Here is a 19,822-nt window from a genome sequence, read left to right as displayed (position 1 = left end):
CACCATGTGTGTTCTGTTATTTCTTTATTGGTAGCTTGCAAATAGTTAATATTTTTTGCATATAGTGGAAGCATCTGATGAATTCTTACATCCATTTATACATGTTACACATTGTTCTAATTTCTCAACCAAAGTTGTGCAGTGCTACCTCAGTTTAAACTGAGGAAAGAAAATGCAAAATTAATATGCTTGTTTCTCCACGGATTCATCAGGTGTCTGTATTTTGTTCTCCTCCTGTTCACTGAGATTTACGATAAGGTCATAGAATCATTAAGGTTGGAAAAGACCTCTAAGATCATCTAGTCCAACAGTCCACCTACCACCAATAGCGATAATCACTATTAATCGGAGAGAAGAGGCTGAACCTCACCTTGCTGCAACCTCCTGTCAGGGAGTTGTAGAGAGCAATAGTGTCTCCCTTGAGCCTCCTCTTTACCAGACTTCTCCAGAGCCTCAGTGTTTTTTGTGTTGTCATGAACCCACAGCTGAATACAGTACTCAAGGTACTGCCCTACCAGAGCTAAGTACAGAGGGATGATGGTCTCCCTGGTCCTGCTGGGTACACGAGGATGGTGTTGGCCACCTGGGCACACTACTGGCTCATGTTCCACAAAGGGTCGACCAGCACCCCCAGATCCTTTTCTTACATGCAGCTTTCCATCCATTCTACCCCAAGCCTGTAGCTTTGTTATTTTATGTTTGGAATATCAAATTTTCATTTTTTCCCTTTAGAAAATTATTTTAGAATGTCTGTTTACAGAAATATTAGATGAATAAGTTTTTCTGTTACTCAAATGTGTTCAATAATTGTTTTTTAAAGACTCAAGAAGTACAGAAAGCCATGGATGAAGGAAGATTTGTTGAAGCTGTGAGGCTTCGTGGGAGGTATTGCTGCTCATATCGGTTTATTTGCTCTAGAAAATGCTGCATTTTTCTGCATTTTTGCTGGCATTTTTTATTTTAAATAAATTAATTTTAATCTATTTTTGTTTATTTAGAAGACAAAGGAAGAATTGCTTAAAGCAATTGAAACTCTTATCTGTATTTAAAACAAACAAAAAAACACCACGCAAAACAAAGAAAACAATAGTTCTGATGACTAAGATAACTAGTTAGAGAAAAAAGAGCTGCTGTCATGTTTGAGCTAGCTGATTGAAAATATGCTTGTTTATCCAGGGTTTTGAAACCAAACCTGTTTGATAAATGTATTTGTAAACAGCTGTTAGTTTTCCTACAGTATATATACTTACACATTAGTAAATAAATATATATTATACATAGGATTTACTATCTTAAAAACACATTCTGTAAGTTAAGATACTTTCGAATAGCTTAGGCAGAAGTTAACTATTTCCTTGAAAATAGGTATGTATTCAAAAACTTTGTAATGTTTATTTTCTCAATTCGTTATTTAGGAGCTTTGAAAACAACCTTAACACCTACAAATTACTGTCACACAAAAAGCCAGATGCTGAGCTTCCAAAGGTGAGGTGTTTTTAATATGTACAATGCCTGTCTGCCGTTGGGGTTTTTTAACAAATCAGCCTTTTTTCTCTCACCCTCCTTAGTACTCTCTTCAAATCTGTTATGTAGGGTATTTTATAAAATTAGTTAAATATTATAATGACAGAGAAATGCTTGCAACAAAAATTTAATTATAATAATTTTTTTATAGGGGGGACATAAATCTCTCCAAAAATAATGCCTCCTATTTATTTCAATAAGTAACACGGTAACAGTACAGCACAATATGCACTATTTGGTAGAACAGATTCTCTGCTATGGAACTCTGTTTTTCATTATATTCACTGCTATTAGCTATGCATTTCTGCCAGTGATGAGCAAGAGTCTGTTTTGTTTTGCCATATCCTTTTATGATGGACGACCCTAGAAGGAGTTGCAGGTCATTTGGAATAAATAATGAGTACTTGGATTTGACTGCACCATCCAAATCTGTTGGAGGGGAATTAAAAAGCAGATAAACTGTTGAGAAAAAGGCTTAGCTGATTAGATCACTAGATCCTACTGGATGCTTTCCTTCAGCTGTGTTACTGTGTCCAAATATTTTACTCGTATGCTTCCTTTGCCTTTTTTTACAGTCGTTTGATTGTATTAAAGTTTGAACAAAACAAAGAAAAGAGCATACATCCTTTTATTTCTTTGTTTGACTAATTGTTGTTTAACAGCTGCTGTGTTTATTGTTTGGTGTTTGTTTTTGTTTTTTATTCCCATCTTCCAGCGTAAAGCAAGTAACTTCTAGATCTTCTCCAGTACTAAATTGTTAAAATTTTGTCATATTAATAATTATAAAAAAAAATGAAATCATTGAATTGGTGTAAAGCATGATAAATTTCAGTATATAAGCTCAGACTGTCAAATCTTGTGCTTTTTTCTTTTTGTATAGTTTGTTATTATTCTGTTTTGTTTCATTTTGCTAAGCATGTTTCCTGAAAGGTCAGGCATGTCAAGTTCTAATTCCTTATTTATATTTTGCTCTCAGTATAAATTTTGAAGTTGTAAGTATAAAGCAGAGTATATAAACTACAGTGCCTTCCTCTGATTTAAATGGATGTTTATTTGCACATGATAAAAATGTAATTCATTTTGGGTTTCAGTGATTCATATTGTCTGACCTTTTCTTAATCAAAGACAGTGGTCTGTGATTTATCTAGTAATGTTTTATAGTTCAAGTAATGCTTCATGTACTGAAGTATGGCATTTCACATTTCACAGTTCAAATGTACATTATGTAGCAAAATACTACTTTTGTTTTTAAGCAGAACCTTCTCTCTTAGATTATCTGTGTTCTAAGTTAAAAATGTGTACTTGATATATCATACTTTTCTGTTTGGATGGGAAAGACATTTACATGCAACACCTATAAAACTTGCAGGAGTGGATGACACTATATATAAACAATCAATTCTGAATCAGTAAGAAATGCTTTAAAATCTAATGTTCATCTGAAAATTTCTGGTGGTACATCAAGATTCTGAACAATCCTATTTCCTGCTATTCCTCTAGCTTCTCTAAAAGTCAGGCTGGTATTTTTAATTTAAAAGTTGCCACTGTGCATCTCCACTGAGTACATGTGCCTAACTGTTACAGTGCTGGAGTGAACAAAATCAGTTCTTATTCTTTTCTGAGATATTCTAGTTGTATATTGCAAAACTTGAGTAAATAATTTGAAAGTGGTTGTACAGCTTAGGCAATTTTGTTTTTAGCTGAGCCAGGTTATAGAAATCTGAATTGCCAATCAAATGAAAATGCACAACACCATATAAGATTGTCACAAATGGTGGGAATAGGTTTATATACGTTCTTGCTGACTTCACATTTTCCATGGTTTTTTGTTTTGCAGTTTTCTTTCATACATTCCAACATTTAACATCTGTGTATGATGGGAAAAATAGAATGAACATGGTGTAGAAATAAAAGTCCTTACAAAAAAATCATTGTTTTTCTCTTGCAGACCAATTTTAATGTGGCAGTCCTAAATGTTGGTGCACCTGCAGCTGGAATGAATGCTGCAGTGAGGGCTGCAGTGAGAGTTGGCATAACTGAAGGCCATAAAATGTTTGCTGTCATTGATGGATTTGAAGGTTTTGCTAGAGGGAAGGTCAGTATAGTATTGTATTGCGCAACTCTTCCCATTCTATCATCTTGGTCATGTTCTTGGAAGATGTCTTCTGTGGCACTCTCCTGAGAGGCGATTCTTGAAGTTATTTTATTTCATGAATTCCTAAAACACAGATTTTTATCTCTGTTCCACATCTGTTTGAGCCCATAGATTCGTTTATATTAAGTACTAATATTCACTTGCTACAGAGCCATGTAATTAGTTCAGTGGGTTTTTTTTTGTTGGTTTTTTTTTAATGCCTAGCTGGAGCTGTATATTCCCAAAACTAGTATAAGCAAGCTAGCTTTAGAAGCATGTGTTTCGTGTTCATTGAAAGAGAATGTGAAAATAGGGTCATATGAAATGAGGCAGGGATTGTCATGATCTGGAGAAAGAGAGAACGAATAAAATGGGATGAGACTGGTAAGAAATAAAGAGAAGTTAACAGCTCGATTTTTTTCTATTTTTGCCAGTTTCATTTTTGATGCTGTGAAAGTGCCCAACAACTTCGTTCAGCAGCTTTACATTTAGTGCACATTGTTCGTAGCATTCCAGAAGTAACTGGATAATCACTTAACTTAATCTCCTTTTTTGCTTTAAATTAAAGATCAAGGAAATCAGCTGGGGAGATGTTGGAGGCTGGACTGGTCAAGGAGGATCCATTCTTGGTACCAAACGGTAATGTCAATATTTTTCCAGTTCCTGTGTGTAATGAATGTATAACTGAATGCTTTTTTTCCTTTCACTGAGTGTTTTAAATCTTTCATTTTTAGAAAGATAATGATTTTTTAAATTTTAAATTCAAATTTTGGCATCCTGATAGTACTGTACCAGTAAAGAGAATCAGAAAAGAGAATGAAAATGGGAGTTGGGACCTCACCTGAAAAAATTTGAGGTACTTAACTCTTAGAAGGATTAACAACCTGTATTTTCCTCATGATTCCTGAACATGGTTTCTTACCATCAGCAAGTCAGGAAAGAAGTATTTGCTGGATAGATATGTAAAATGAAAAATATTTTATTTCTGCTGGAAGTTACTGCTTAATAACCAGTTCTTATTGCTGCAGTGTTTGTGAAGTGTTTTTATTTTTTCTTTTGATTTAATAATTTTCAGTACTCTTCCTGCAAAGTATTTGGAGAAGATTGCTGACCAGATGCGCACTAACAACATTAACGCTCTTATGGTTATTGGTGGATTTGAGGTACACTGAAGATTCAATTTAGACATAAGTAGAATACATTTCCTGACACACACAAAAAAAATTCACCCAATCTTCATGTAAAGAGAATTTGTTTATTACTTATTTTATATACAACTTCAATAATGTTTAGGATCAGAAATTTTAGTGTCACTAATCTTTGTGGGAAGCTGACATTTAAGACAATGACTGGAAACTGCAAAACAAGATATGCTAAATGTATAAATAAGGTGATATGGAATTATGCTATTTTTCTTTTAAAAATAGCAACAAAAAGCAATTTTACATCTGTACTGTATCAGTACTTAAAACACTACTCAGAGTTATTGAGTAGTAGGTATTGTACTATGGACTTTTTCTTAAGATATTCTTCTTATGGTAATACATTTCAAAATCTAGTTTTAAGATACGTTTTCCCCTCCTTCCCCCCTTTATTTCATGTTCATCACATTTTACCATTAGGAGTGGTCTTATTTCAGCAGTGTATTTATTAGTCAATTGTTTTTAGAGAAGAATATGCTTAAATGCTTCTTCCTAAGGTATGAATCATCCATTATTATAATTTTTTTCCCACTGTTGGATGCTGATACAGTAAGATTTCAAGTGAGGAGTACCTGAAGATTGGGGAACTATCTATTATGCAGTGTTTTTGTTGTACAAAACAACTTCATTACGTCAAAATCATATAGATTTTTGAGTGTTCTGTTTGTTGATTATTTTCAAATGTGAGCCTGTTTTTAACCCTTTGTGTGTGTATCATATTTTAGTGGATCCTTACTGTTCTGACTTGCTGAAGTGTGTTGTGGTAGAAATGGCTCCCCCTGTGGCCCATTCCATTTTCTCAGTCTATACCTTGCCCTTACTGTATTCATCCTGATTTTCACCCAATGCCTGTGCCCAACAGGCATACCTCGGACTTTTGGAATTGTCAGCTGCCCGAGAGAAATATGATGAATTCTGTGTTCCAATGGTTATGGTTCCTGCAACAGTATCCAACAATGTACCGGGTTCAGATTTCAGCATTGGTGCAGATACTGCTCTGAACACTATAACTGATGTAAGTCTATTCTGGTGTATGCGCTTACTAACAAAGCAGTTCTGGTTAAAACTGACTAAATTGGCTAGAGTTGGATATTTTTATAGACCAGAACTTTGGAAATCTAATCTGGGAAATGCTGTAGTTACTTGATATAGCCATGTCTATGGTACTTATTTGGAAGGCTAGTTTTCTGATATCAAAATTTGTTCTGAAACTACAGTGACCTTTGAATTCCTAAACTGTAAAATAGGATTACGTATACAAGTATACATACATTGTATACAGGACTAAAAAATTCTAAAGCTTGGAATTTATCATTTGATACACTGTAGAGGAATAAATCCCTATTACATATAAGATTTCTTTACAACCAGCAGTTACAGGTCCCAAGTGAAGCTTATTCTGTTCAGAAATGAATCCTTATATATGAAATACTTCTGTAGTAATAGCAACTATGTGTACTCTAATAATAAAACAAATCAGTATAACAAACAGCTGAGATACACTGTGATGTATTTAATAAAAAAATGCAGTAATGTAAATGCAAAACGCATCAGTTAAAACTGAACTCAATTGGATAGAATGAGAATTGTCAAATAACCACATAAAGGATGTTTACATTTACAGTTATGAGCACATTTACAGTTCACCTGAATCACTTCAGAAGCATTAATTTATTGTACTTTTGCTAAGAAAAGCAGTTTTGCTTCTATATAATGACATAATTTTGTCCATGCAGCGACAATGGGAATGTTTCAGTTTTATGTCTTTTCAATATTATGTGTAGATGCATATGCATCACAGATACATTTGCAGATTGTCCATAGTTTGTTGAATGCGCAGGAAGTCTTAATAAAGCATTCCTCTTAAAAATAGAATTTACATTTTTACTCACAAAGTAATTATTTTTCTTCTTTGTGACTTTTTCACTTATTATACATACTGAGCTACATTTTCCAATGTTAAAAATAAGGAACGTGATGTTCAGCTTATGTAGGGACACATCTCAGATTCATTTTGAAACTGAACTGCCAGTTCTTCTACCACTTAACTGTGTATGCAAAATTTAATCACTGTATTACCTTGAGAAATTTCAAGGATTCCTCAAATGCCATCAGCCTTGAGAGCACTTACATAATTTGCTCCTATTGTTTTCATTTACTGTAACAACATAAATATTTTTATATTCAGCAAAATAAACCCTGAACAGATTTCAGTTTGTCAACTTATTGCCTTGAACAAGACTACAAGCTAAGCAAAATTTGCTTCGAATGTAGCTTTGATAGACAACTTAGGTTACAAAGGTTGACTTTTTTCCAGTTCTGGTAAATAAAAATATCTCCAAAATGATTGTGGTGAGTAAAGTGACTGTGCATGACACCTACTTTTCTCTTTCTTCCTCCATAATCTGTGTGTTTACTTAACTGCTTTCTTTTTATAGGTTATTTCCTGTAGAGCAGGATCTTTCTTCCTTTCTCCATGCTCTTGTTGTGTTTTGCTTTATACTTGGATTCCTAGATATCATATGACTTCATTAGATAATAAACTGTCATTATTTCCATATTTTCAATGCAGTAGTTGAAAACTTATTAATCAGAAAGAACAGATTGATAGCTTTTGTCTTGCTCTTTTTATTTTGCCTAGAATTTTCTCTGAGATAAATATGAAATGTAATGACTTCTCAGGATTTAGATTCAAGCCAATAGAGAATTAAGTTTGTTCTTTTCTTGTCAAGAAGACTTTCATGTTGGAAAAAGAACTCTGCTTAGTATCTTTTCAGTTGCCTCCTCTAATTGTTTCAGTGTGATCCTCTGAACAGATAATGAAAAGTGTTTCCTTTTTTTCTTCTGTTACATGTTCAAATTAGGCTCAGTAGTTACTCACTGTTAGATGAACAAATGTGTCACAGTATAGTGCCTTCAGATTAGCATTTCTTAGGTTTCAGATTAGCACACCTAAATGTTATCATACTTAGTTTTCCTGTGATACTACTTGTATTTCTGCTTTATTGACAACTTTCTGTAAGGTAAGTACATTCTTCTTTGCTGGGTAATGAGGCCGTGTTAGAATTTGGTATTAGTAGTCATTTGTCAGTATTAGGTTGCTTGAAAATTACAAGGGAAAGCAGTCTAACAAAGCCCAGATCAACCCCTCATTGACTTACATGTAAGTTTGGCATTAACTGTTTATTTCTAGGTGGATTTAGCAAAGGTAGCATATAATGTGTAAATAATTATTTAGATCTTCTGAATAAGGTGATTAGGTGAGACCAAGACTTGTCCTAACTCATGGATAGTGGATGGTACTTTTCTCAACAGCTGTGACAGATTCTTTGATTCGTGATTTTTCTCCTTCCATTTGTATTTTAAAATGTAGGCTTTTAATCAGTTGAGTAGTAGAACGTGAGTTCTTTTGAACATCATTTAAAATTTTCTTGTGTATTCTATTTTCTCGTTAGTTTAAGAAGATGAGTGAGAAAAATTGTCAGTGAAAACTCAACAGTATCAAATAGCTGGAGAAACCTGGAGGTTTTTGTATGTGAGTAGGTTTTTCTTAAGGCTTTTGTATCTAGGTAGACGTAATAAATTGTTTAGAATTGCAGGATAAGAACGTGAATTTGGAGTTTTGTCAGCAAGAAGGTAGTTATTTGAATAAAAATATGTATGTTCATACTAGTAATTCAATGAAATGAATAGAGCATTATTTCTGATAGCAGTCTTCTGGAATGCAACAAGAAAGAAGTGTTCCATTATTTCCACACAAATATGAAGGCGATGTATTGCTGGGTTATTTAATATCCATATAAAAGAGAGATTATTTGTAAATGCTGTGGGTGAAACTAATACGTAGAAATCTACTCTGTACGTAGAATAAATACAAAGTTAATTTTTTCAGCTACAGAACATGGGAAAAACATGGAGAAGATGAAAATATAGTTTGAAAAGAAACCCTGCTGATGGGCTAGTGGACACTGATGGAAAGAGGAATAAACCAAGCCAGTGTATGGACTGGTAGACTATGCATTTGATTTAGGGCATGTAGAACTGATGAACTAGAGATGGAGGACATAGAAACCTAAAAACAGAAGAGTCTAAAAGTCTGCTATGCTCAGAGAAATGACAGTCTGCCTTTAATTGAATTCAAAGGGAAGAGAGTACAGGCTGATCAACTGGTTGTGAGAAAAGGAGCAGCTTCAAGAAGACCCTTCACTGAGGAATCATGAAAGCTTGTTAAGTGATCTTAATGCAATCTTTTTGCAGTTTTCTTGAGAAGGATTGGCTGCTTTCCTGTATTCTGGAAATTATTCACAATGTTGATAATAGCATCTGTGACTGAATTAATCTGAATCAGGTGGCTGAACTGGCTGAAATTTAACTGTTGAAACTAACCATCCCATTAAATTTCAGTCAGTCCTAGCAATGTGGCTGTGGAGATCTGTCAGTAAATCCAGCCCTTTTAATGACCTTTTGCATTAGCTCAGCATAAATTAAACAAGCCACAGTCTCACTACGTGTATTTTTATAAGGCATCTTTGATTCTGCCTGTACCCTTCTAAGTAATAAGAAAGTAATAAAAAAGTATGCAAAAATAAACCATATTATTAACACAGTATAATTATCCCTCTGTGATCTTCTGTAGTCCTCATATGAAAATAAAAGAAAGGAATTGTAAAGCTAATATTAAAACCAACAATTACTTACATTATATAATTGTTAACCAATTTTTCTTTTTGGGGGGGAAGTATTTTCATATTTTCTGCAGCAGTGCTAAGACACAATCATCTGATGCTTGTGCTTGGTGGAGGTGCAATCTTTGGATATGTTTGCTAAAATCACTTGCATCAAATGAAATGGCAGTATTTAATGCAAGTAAAACATATCTTAACATATCATAACTAACCAGTTGTGTTAGTTACTGCTCTAAGTTTTCCTTCCACTCAGTTTCCCAAAAGTCTCATTATAAAACTTTTTGGAGAAACTTATCGGTGTTTTCTTCTATTTCTTCAGAAAGCCCTATGGTTTTACCACCATTTTATTTCATCCGACTCCAAAGTTCCAATTGGCTGAACAGAGCTAGGCAATTTCTACATAGAGAAATACTCTCAGTGAAGTCTCATTTGCTCAAGGAAAATCCATGCTGCTTCTCAGAGTCAGAGCTACGTATCTGAATTAGCAAGATTTTTAGCAGCTCTTTTAGATTATTACAGTCATCATACTAGAAGTGCACTGAACTTAGTTGAAAGTTGCAGTTCCAAAATATACCTAAAGTTGGCATCAATTTTAGAAACTCAATTTTCACTTCATTCGTGTACTGTCATATGTACTATCTTGTCACCGTGTGAAATTTGTCTGGAGAAAGGAGTCTGCAAGCAGAGCTCTCATGGGTGAATCTTTTCCCCATCACTTTCTTCCAAGTTATTGCTTAAATTGGCAGCTAAGTAGATATTTGTGGAGATAATGTCCTAATAATTTGATTTGCTTTTCTGAACTGATTTGAGCAAATGACTGGATGAGACTTCTGTGAACATCATTCTTTTTTGGGAGAAAGACATTAACCAAGTGGAAACGTACTATGTAATTAGGCTTTCTTGTTGAGAGTCATTACATAGGCAGTTTGAAAAATTGCCACGCATCTAAAGAAACACTGAATTAGTTGGGATTAGATAGAATTGGATTAATGTAACTTAAAGTGTTTACTTCAAGCTGTTTGTAAGTTCAAGTATTTTGATCACTATTAGGAACACCTAGTCCTTTTCAGATGCTAATTTATTTTGTAGTGTTTGGAATCCTCCCAAGAACATACAGCTGCTTCTACAAAGAATCTTTGAAATATACCTGTAAGCTTTAAATCATCCATGTGCACGTGTTCTTGGATTTTTCTGGACGTCTGTCCAGTCTGTGTCCCTCGAAGCAGATGTGTGTATTGATATAATCTTGAAAAGTGTAGGAATTTTTTTCTTCTCAGTAGAAATGGATGTGTGTGTCTTGACTAGATAGGATAAGATAGTGTTTAAAAAAAAAAAGCTCTACTTTTAAGTATTTCCTTCAAACTGCAGGTGTTCTTCTAGTTAACTTTCTGAACTTAACATGTTTCAAACTGTTCTTTAAGTGTCTTTTTGTAGAGATTTCCAGTGTACTTCTATGCTGCCTTTTTCTGCTAAGTTGCTTCAGACCTTTAATGCTGTGCACACTTCATATTCACTCTGTATTAACCTGCACTAACCTGCATTTCTTCAAAGAGCATTGTGCCAATGCAACCCCAGTGCACTGTTGTGGTATGTCCAGGATGCACCCCCAATAATCCCACCAGTTGTTTTTGGGCCAGTGGGCAGCCAAATTTACCATCACACGCAAAGAGTCATTAGCACAGTAATCCAGTGACAAGGAATGTATCACTCATACTTGTACCACTGCTTCAGGCCTATGAAAGTTGTCTGCAGCTACATGAGGCGCGTTCCTGCTTTGAGGAGTTTTGTGTTCCTATCTGTGTGTTGCCTGCTACTATTAGCAACAATGTGCCAGGCACAGACTTTAGCATTGGTGCTGACACTGCCTTGAATGCTATTGTGGAGGTAAGACTACCTATCTTTTAAAAGTTAAGATGATAAAATGCATAAGTTCAGGATACTTAAAGACCTTTAAATGTCTGGTGTTCTAAAATAATTCAGCCACTGTCATTCTTATGTTTTAGAGGTTTTTTTCCAAGACTGCTAAAATAATTATAATTGGTGTTTATCCTTTGAGGGTTCTGTTTTGTTATCCAAGTCTACTGCATTAGTGGTTAAAGGTTTTTTCTTGTTTTTTGTTTTTTTTCTGAAAATAAGATTTTACTTTTCTAAAATTTCATTATATTTTATTTAACTGAAGTGCTCCTCAGTATTATCTAGCTGAAAGATGAAAGACGGTGTTGTTGATAAACCCCACTTCTGTTGCATGGGCCAATGAGCGAGCTTAGTGTAACAGAGCATTTTAAATGCAGAGTTAGTGGTAAACACCTGAATAATCCTATGGACCACCTAAGGGCTAACAGTTATGTTAAGTGCATGGGAAATGTAAGGATGGCACAAGTGGTTAAGTCTGTCACTGATGCTGATTTGTGGACAGATTTTGCTATGAGTGAAGCTTTCCATTTTGGTCAGAACAGTCTGCTTTTCCTCTTGGGTACAACTGCTGTATGGACTCTTTAATTCTTTATATTTCATAAAGTCTGCTGAAACAACAGAAAAGGGATGTGAGATGATAACTGATGCGAGTAAACCTGTGAATAGCTCTGAGTTTTATTAGAACTCCCATTATCAATCCATGTAAATAATTAGGAAGCAATTGACCGTGAAAGTTTGAATAGAGATCCTGAGGTTTCAGAAATGTGGATTTGCATTCCTGCTCAGGTACTGACTTATTCACATAGCTATTTACCTACAGGAGCTTTTATAATATGCAGCACCAGAATACATTACAATTTGGTGGGAAGTGCAATACTTAACTTGCAGTTCTTCTAAACCAAGAAATATAAGCTCAGTGTAAAAGCAGGTTTTATGTTTTTGTTTTTTATTTATCACAATCACTGGAAGTAAGAAATTTCAAGTCTCACCATGACAGTGCTGTAGGATATCATGAGACAACAATGTGACAAGACACAGTACTGCAAATCCATAAAAACCTTGGAAGACATTCAGGGATTTGAGAGGCACAGGAAGAACTGACTTGTGGTTTTAGTACCTAATGCTACCACTGTCATGATGGTGGTTGATACTGTATTGCTTAGAAAAGTTTTTAAAGATGGTCTACAGCAGGCACATGGATGGACCTAAATGTATGGCTGCTACATTGCAGAAGACAACCACTAGCAATAAATACATCTGTACACACAGTGATACATATCTTTCCAAGCCTTGAGATATTTGATCTAGTCTGATTTAACACATCCTGCAAGACTTGAGTCAAGCTGCTGGGTGAATCAAGAGCTCTTTAGCTTATTTGTAACTGTCTGAATTTCTTTAAAATCCGTCAGTGCCATTTTGGTATTTGAGTATTTCTGTATGCCAGCATTCTACAACAGTTCTTACAAAGCCACATCTGGAATGGGAAAGCCAAGTGATTGTATACACTGTCAAGTCCAAGACAGGTAAAAGAAAAATGTATTGAAAAAACAGTGAAGTTCAGCCTAAAATTCTTAGTTTACAGAGGTACTTTCTGCTTAGGGTAACAGAATGTGTCTGTCTTCTGAATGCATTTGTGAGAATTCTGCGTGTGTGTGTGTGTGTGTGTATGGGGGGTGATGCATGCATGTATATTTAATAAAGTACACACATGAGATTACATGCATCTTTTTGTCACTGAACCTAGGTGAATGCATAGTGATTTTAGTCATTGTATGTTTAACATTATTAATTTTTTTCCTCACATATAATTTCAGTATTTGTTATGTGTTCAGTTTGGTATATTTTTGAGCCTGATACAGCTCTCAATCTAAATTTATGCTCCAAGTCCTACTTTTAATTATCTGATTTTGATATCTGGTTGTAAAAATCTATGAAAGTGAAAACAGCACAAATGTTAGAGGATCTGTAACTGCTCATTCAGAACGTCATTGAGGCATGAGGATTTTTAAAAATTCACATAATTCAAGTCTCAAAGTGATTAAATTGCCAAGTGCTCTCCTACAGGGACATTCTGAAAGAGCTGGGGCTGTTCAGCCTGGAGGAGAGAAGGCTGTGAGGTGACCTGATAGCAGCCTCTCAGTATCTGAAGGGGAGCTACAGGAAATAAGGGGACACTCTTTAGCAGGGTCTGTGGTGGTAGAACAAGGGGAAATTGCTTCAAGTTTAAAGGGTTAGATTTAGGTCCGATGTAAGGAAGAAATATTTTACAGTGAGGATGGTGAGGTTCTGGAACAGGTTTTCCAGAGGTGTAGTGGATGCCCCATCCTGGCATTTCAAAGTCAGACTGAATCAGGCTCTGGGCAACCTGATCTGTCCCTGTTCATTGCAGGGAGTTGGACCAGGTGACTTTAAAGGTCCCGTCCAACTCTAAGGATTCTGTGATGATTCTGTGCTTTCATTTCTTATTTTTACCAAACGGACACGATGTAGGAACAGTGCATCCAATTTACACAATTTTTCTTATCACCAACTACTGTATAACTATTCATTTATTACTTAATCTCTTCCAGAAAGGAAGCATCTTTGTCTAACAACTTCAAAATAACTTTGAACAGTTGCTGTAGGAATGCTTCCATTCCTGGAAGTGGTAGTTAGCTAGAGTGCTATTACTAATACACAAGTTGTGTAAAAAGCTCCCCTATATTTATTAGTATCTCAGTTATAAGGCTATCACAGCCTGTTATGTCCTTGCACAAGACAAACTCATTTCTCAAATGTAAAACAAAAAAAGTCTCAAATGTTTTGATACTAACAAAATATTCTGACTATGTTGCTTACGTATGGCTTATAAAAAATGACCGTATCTGGTGACTGATATTGAAATGGGTTATGATATGTTGGAATGCGGTGTACTTTTTAATGAATTATTTTATCTCTGTGTGACACAGAGTTGCTTGGCACACACCAAAATATAAAAGTTGAGTTTTTAATTTGTAATGCGTTGTCTTTGAGTAGACGTGCGATCGCATCAAGCAGTCAGCCAGTGGCACCAAACGGCGCGTCTTCATCATCGAGACCATGGGCGGTTATTGCGGGTACCTGGCCAACATGGGAGCCCTTGCAGCAGGAGCTGATGCTGCTTACATCTTTGAAGAACAGTTTGACATTCGAGAGCTCCAGGTATGCAGCGTTAGAAATGTTTTCCTTATTTTTTTTTTTACTATCTGATTGTATTGGCCACTAAACATTATTAGGGGAATTGTTTCAATTTTATTCCTCTGATTGAAATTCAAGACATAACTGAAAAGAACTGGGTAGTTTCAGAAGAAAGATGAGATAAAAAGAAATGCCTTTTCCTCAGCTCGCTCGTCAGAATGCTCTACAGTCAGAAATTTAAGTGATGTATAATGAAACTGATGTTGACTTTGATAATCAAATTATGGATAATGTTTTTTGAGGTGTTATTAGAATAAAGATGTCAGATTAGGATGGGGCTGCACAGGGGTAAGGTGATACGGTACTTACCTGTGAAGAGGCTTTTATGGTGGTTGGTGCCAGCTGCTGTCATGGACAAACACAAAGCTGAATGCACAGTAGAATACAGGTTCTATTGCAGGATCTGATCATTTGTGATAATTTCTGTACGCTTTTTGCGTATTAAGTTTATCCAACTTCTGTATGTGTATAGCATATGAAACATAACTTAATGTAGCTATTTAAAATTAAGTTATTTGTGATGTGGAGGAAGAAGTTATTTGTACCCCAAGGTGAATAGCCACACACTGTATGTTTTCCTGGAAATCCAAAATTGATTTGAATTGGCACATACTTGATGTGGAATCCTTCATAGTTAAAGTTCTCAGGATAAGACAATGTGTAGCCTTATTAAAGTTGTTTTATAGGGTTCTGCATGGCTTTTTAAAATAGCTTTGTTGTTCCTAGGCTAATGTGGAACACTTGACTGAAAAAATGAAAACCAGTATCCAGCGTGGTTTAGTGCTGAGGTAAGCAGAAGTACTTCCAATAGATGCAGTCTGATTTCAGTGCAGTGAAAGCTGTTCGGCCTCTCATGAAGATGCTCCAAGTTCATATTCCTTGGTTGTTCCTTTAATACGAGATAATTAGCGAAGCTGTTGCTCCAGAAGGCAATTCTGGGAGCTGTCTGGAAGCTGAAGTCCAAAACTTCCTTCTTTCTATGTAAATATATTTGCTCTGTGATCTGATGCTCTGTACTATTTTCAGCCTGTTCTGTCATTTACTACAGATTCTTCATAATGTGTAAGCTACAACATGTGTACATATACGTGGTACAGCCTTTACTATGAAAACTGTACTTAGGTTGTACAAGGTAAAAACCTTTTTGAAAAGTCATAATCCTTTAAATGTATTTTTAAATGATACGTTCATAGGAATCCTGAACTAGTCTACAGCTTCTCACTCTCTTTCTTCTATAAGACCTATTTTCAGTGTGCTGAGTAGCAAAGAGGTGAAAACTGAGTGCTATAGTAAATTGTGTAAGGAAACCACTATACTTGTATGGATTCTACTGTTAATGTGACCAAGATAAAAAAAAAAAACAACAAAAAAACAACAAAAGAAACCCTTGACATTTACAGTATCAATGATGAACAGACAGGTGTCATTCATTATCTATGCTTTTATAAATTATATACAGTTATGTAACTACTTGGATTATGCATCTTCCATCCACATAATTAATTTGTTGGAATTAAAGAGGTATTTCTCACCAAGTTATTCAGTAATGAAATCCAGCTGGACTGTCAGTATTGTGGGTGTAGTAAAATAACACATTCATGAAACATGGAAGCATCCAAGTGATGATGATTGCTGGTTTCAAGAAACTGGGAATGTCTTTACAAATAATAGTTGATTTGCTAACAGTGTTTGGCCTGAACTGTTACAGAAATGAGAACTGCAATGAGAACTATACAACTGACTTCATCTATCAGCTGTATTCTGAAGAAGGAAAAGGAGTGTTTGACTGTCGAAAAAATGTTCTGGGCCACATGCAGCAGGTAACATTCACCTTAACATTTCCAGATGTGCTCAACTTTATATCCATAAAGAGCACGCACTATTCAAGTATGTCAAATTAATCTGACTCAGGATTGAAGAAAAATAGATTTTTGTTTGTAGGTAACTCAGAGGTGTTTGTTAACATCAAATGTTAGTGTAATTTCTTTTTTATGATCCATAAAAAATGATTGTTTCTTATTTTTGTCTATATTAATAAAATTACACATTTTTCATAGATCCTACAGCTGTCTTGTATTACATCTTTAGAACATACCTCTCTACCCATCTGTAACCTATCTTCTTTGAACTCTGAAGGAGATAAAATTTGGTTAAGAAATTATGTGCAGGTGGATTATCCTGGTGGAAAAGCCAAGGTTCAGCTATTCCGTACCATCTCTGTACCTTCCCCCTCTTTATCTGGCTGTACTGCTGGCAGTGGGCAAACCTGAGTTCCTTATTTGTCTGTGTGAGCTCACGATACTGAAGAGCTGAGTTTCTAAATCGTGTGTTTTATTTAATGCTGAAACCAGGTTACCCTCCAACATGTGAGAGCATGGTGGTGGTTTGTGATCAGCACTGAGGGAGCCGAGGATCACAGAGCAAACAACACCCTCCCTTTATCTACGTGAGAAGTAGTATTGATCCCATGAGAATTCCACGCAGGAGTAACAAACGTTAAATGTTTCCGCCTATTTCCGGTGGGATTTTCATTTTTGTTTGAGATGGGGAAGGCAGAGGTGAGAGGTAGAGCAGGCTGTTAGCAAAGGTGACAGGTAAAATGAAAAATGTAAGGATACTAATTAACTCTGTTCAATTTTCACACAGGGTGGTGCACCTTCACCGTTCGACAGAAACTTTGGCACAAAGATTTCTGCGAAAGCCATGCAGTGGATCTCCAAAAAACTGAAAGAGACCTACCGGAAAGGTGCGGGAACGCTCGGGGCTCTCTGCTGCCACTGCCGGCTATCAGTGTTACCAGACTGCTTTCCTACAAACGCTTAGGAACCTGTGTTAGTTTGTAAAGCCAACAGCTTCTGTGCTGGAAGTCTTAGGTCCTTACTGTTCAGTAATGTCTCGCTGTGGTTTCTGCTCTAAGATTCCCCTTCCCTGCTCGATATTCCTGCTGTTTTCTTACTACCTTTAAAAACTGATAGTGTGATTGCAGTTAATCATGTATGAAGGAATTGCTGACTACATAGTTACATCTGTTCTTCCTTTTTGTTTCATGATGGCTACATGGGAGACAGAAGAAGGTAATATGTCTTCTTTGGGAATTTTTGTAAAGTACTATTTACTAAAATCCAATTTAAATCTGGATGTTCAAATTCAGTCTTATTGTTTATTAATTACACTATTTTCGTGGCTAATCACCAAAGACGAACTTAAAAAGATCCCCTAACCCTATTAAAATACTAATTGCTACTCTGTTAAATATACAGTAATTGCAACTAAGCTCCCTGCTTCCATACAAGTGTGAACAAAAAAGATGCTGAATTATTTCATTCTTTTTAGGGAAAGTATTTGCCAACACGGATGACTCTGTCTGCTTGCTGGGAATGCGTAGACGCAACCTTGTTTTCCAACCCGTAGCTGAGCTGAAGAATGAAACAGACTTTGTGTATGTACACTCTTCCATTGCAAACATCAAAACAGGCTTCCTTACACCACATCAAATAACATCTTTGTCATGGAGCTAACACACATCATTTGCTGACTGTTTTATTGTGCTTTTGTCTCTGACTTACATTCAGTGATTCACTTTGATTGTTCACTTTCCAAACACCTCCCTTAATACTTTCTACATACCCTCCTTATACTTTATTAACTTATCTCATTACATTTAATTCTGGGAGCCTGCAGTCCTTTCTCATTACTGTTTGTGGTGATGCATGGAATTGGCTTACTGCTGATAAAGTTCAAGTGGGGCAGCATTTGGGTGTCTTAGATGCTGCTATACAAAATACACCATCTAGTACATTCTTTACTGTTCTGTCCCCATTTGCTCCTGTTCATAAAGATTATTTATTAATTATTGTTAGTACTGATGAAGGAGCTGTGGTTTGTCTTGGTACTGAGTAATGACTCCTTTTCTTTTTCCTGTCCCCCACTTACAGACATAGGATTCCCATGGAGCAGTGGTGGCTGAAGCTGCGGCCACTGATGAAAATCCTGGCCAAATACAAGACCAGCTACGATGTTTCAGATTCAGGCCAGCTGGAGCACGTTGCCATGCACAGCCCGAAGGAAGCAGAAACTGGAGCCATCTAAAGAGATCGTTTTTAGGTTGTTGTGATAGATGCACATTGTGAGTAACAATGCTTTAGAATCGTTACAGCTTTGTTTTGTAACATTTAAGTTATTGTACCAGCACTTTATGTGAAACATGACAGTCACACGTCACACAGATGCTTTGTCCTGGATTTGTGTTATGTCTGAAACAAACCCTAGCCTCTAAACAACTAAGCACCATCTTACTGATACAGAGTGCATAGAGCAGTGTTGCACTTACTACTCTTCAATAAGTTACCCCCACTGCACTTTGTTCCAGAATCCTTACACCCACAAATAAGCGTAGCTGGCTAGCTTTGTGATAAGTTACAGGATGTGCTTACTGTATCTGAAGTGAAATAAAGTACTGTTGCAAACATCATGAATGTGACGTGTCAGACTGTGCTCAGCTGCTTCTAACGCGTGGGACACGGTGCTTCATGCAGAATCCTCTTATAGACCTTAGTAAAAGAAAACAGCATCTGACTTCTTAACTTCCCTACTCAAGACATAGGACTGCAGTGCCACTGTCTTTCATTGCTGCGTTGGCAACTGAGAGAACTTTTCAGGAACAAAAAGAGATTCAGAAAAGCATAATGTGGGCTTTTTTCACACTTCTTTTCTTACATACACTATTTATTCGCTTACTGTGTTTGCCTTCACCATAAACCTGGCTTGGTGTGAGGTGGAATGCACTGGGACTACCTGGGACAGTTAAGGTGGAATTAACATAAAGAATGAAACCAGTATAAAAGAGACACAGTTCTTTATATATCCAATAGCAGACATGTTTTCAATCCAATGCCATTTAGAACTCGGAAGTCCTACAGATACAAAAATATTTAATTTATATAGCATCCATACGTGGTGGAAGGAGTGAGTCCTGAATAAAATATTAAAGCCTGTCTTTGCTACAAGAACAAAATGAAGAAATCATTCCTGCTCTCAATTACTGTATGGTTAGAACATTTTTCTACAGTTTTAAGTAGCATTTAAGCCGGACCACAGCTCAGTTAAAAACTAATCCAGAAAGCTAACGTAGTCCCAAAGATGGGCTT

General features: G+C 35.9%; 1 protein-coding gene across 3 annotated transcripts in view; it reads left to right on the top strand.

Annotated features, from left to right (window-relative positions):
- Positions 1–19,144, top strand: part of PFKP (phosphofructokinase, platelet) — a 38,920-nt gene extending 19,776 nt beyond the window's left edge. Inside the window, exons 11-23 of one of the 3 annotated variants that reach the window (XM_065731503.1) lie at positions 821–885; positions 1,416–1,485; positions 3,473–3,619; positions 4,227–4,297; positions 4,734–4,821; positions 5,723–5,875; positions 11,277–11,429; positions 14,475–14,639; positions 15,402–15,463; positions 16,384–16,495; positions 17,322–17,421; positions 18,009–18,114; positions 18,611–19,144. In XM_065731503.1, coding sequence (XP_065587575.1) covers positions 821–885; positions 1,416–1,485; positions 3,473–3,619; positions 4,227–4,297; positions 4,734–4,821; positions 5,723–5,875; positions 11,277–11,429; positions 14,475–14,639; positions 15,402–15,463; positions 16,384–16,495; positions 17,322–17,421; positions 18,009–18,114; positions 18,611–18,764 — 1,446 coding nt within the window. In that variant the 3' untranslated portion in view covers positions 18,765–19,144. The remainder of the gene's footprint in view (positions 1–820; positions 886–1,415; positions 1,486–3,472; positions 3,620–4,226; positions 4,298–4,733; positions 4,822–5,722; positions 5,876–11,276; positions 11,430–14,474; positions 14,640–15,401; positions 15,464–16,383; positions 16,496–17,321; positions 17,422–18,008; positions 18,115–18,610) is intronic. The other 2 variants (XM_065731502.1, XM_065731501.1) reach the window with 2 other exon arrangements.
- The last annotated feature ends 678 nt before the right edge of the window (positions 19,145–19,822 follow it).

The sequence above is a fragment of the Cyrtonyx montezumae genome, unplaced genomic scaffold (genome assembly GCF_038088225.1).
Source record: "Cyrtonyx montezumae isolate F1298 unplaced genomic scaffold, pur_monq_1.0 scaffold_14, whole genome shotgun sequence".
In the NCBI taxonomy this organism is placed as follows: Eukaryota; Metazoa; Chordata; class Aves; order Galliformes; family Odontophoridae; genus Cyrtonyx; species Cyrtonyx montezumae.
This window is presented reverse-complemented; position numbering and strand designations above follow the sequence as displayed.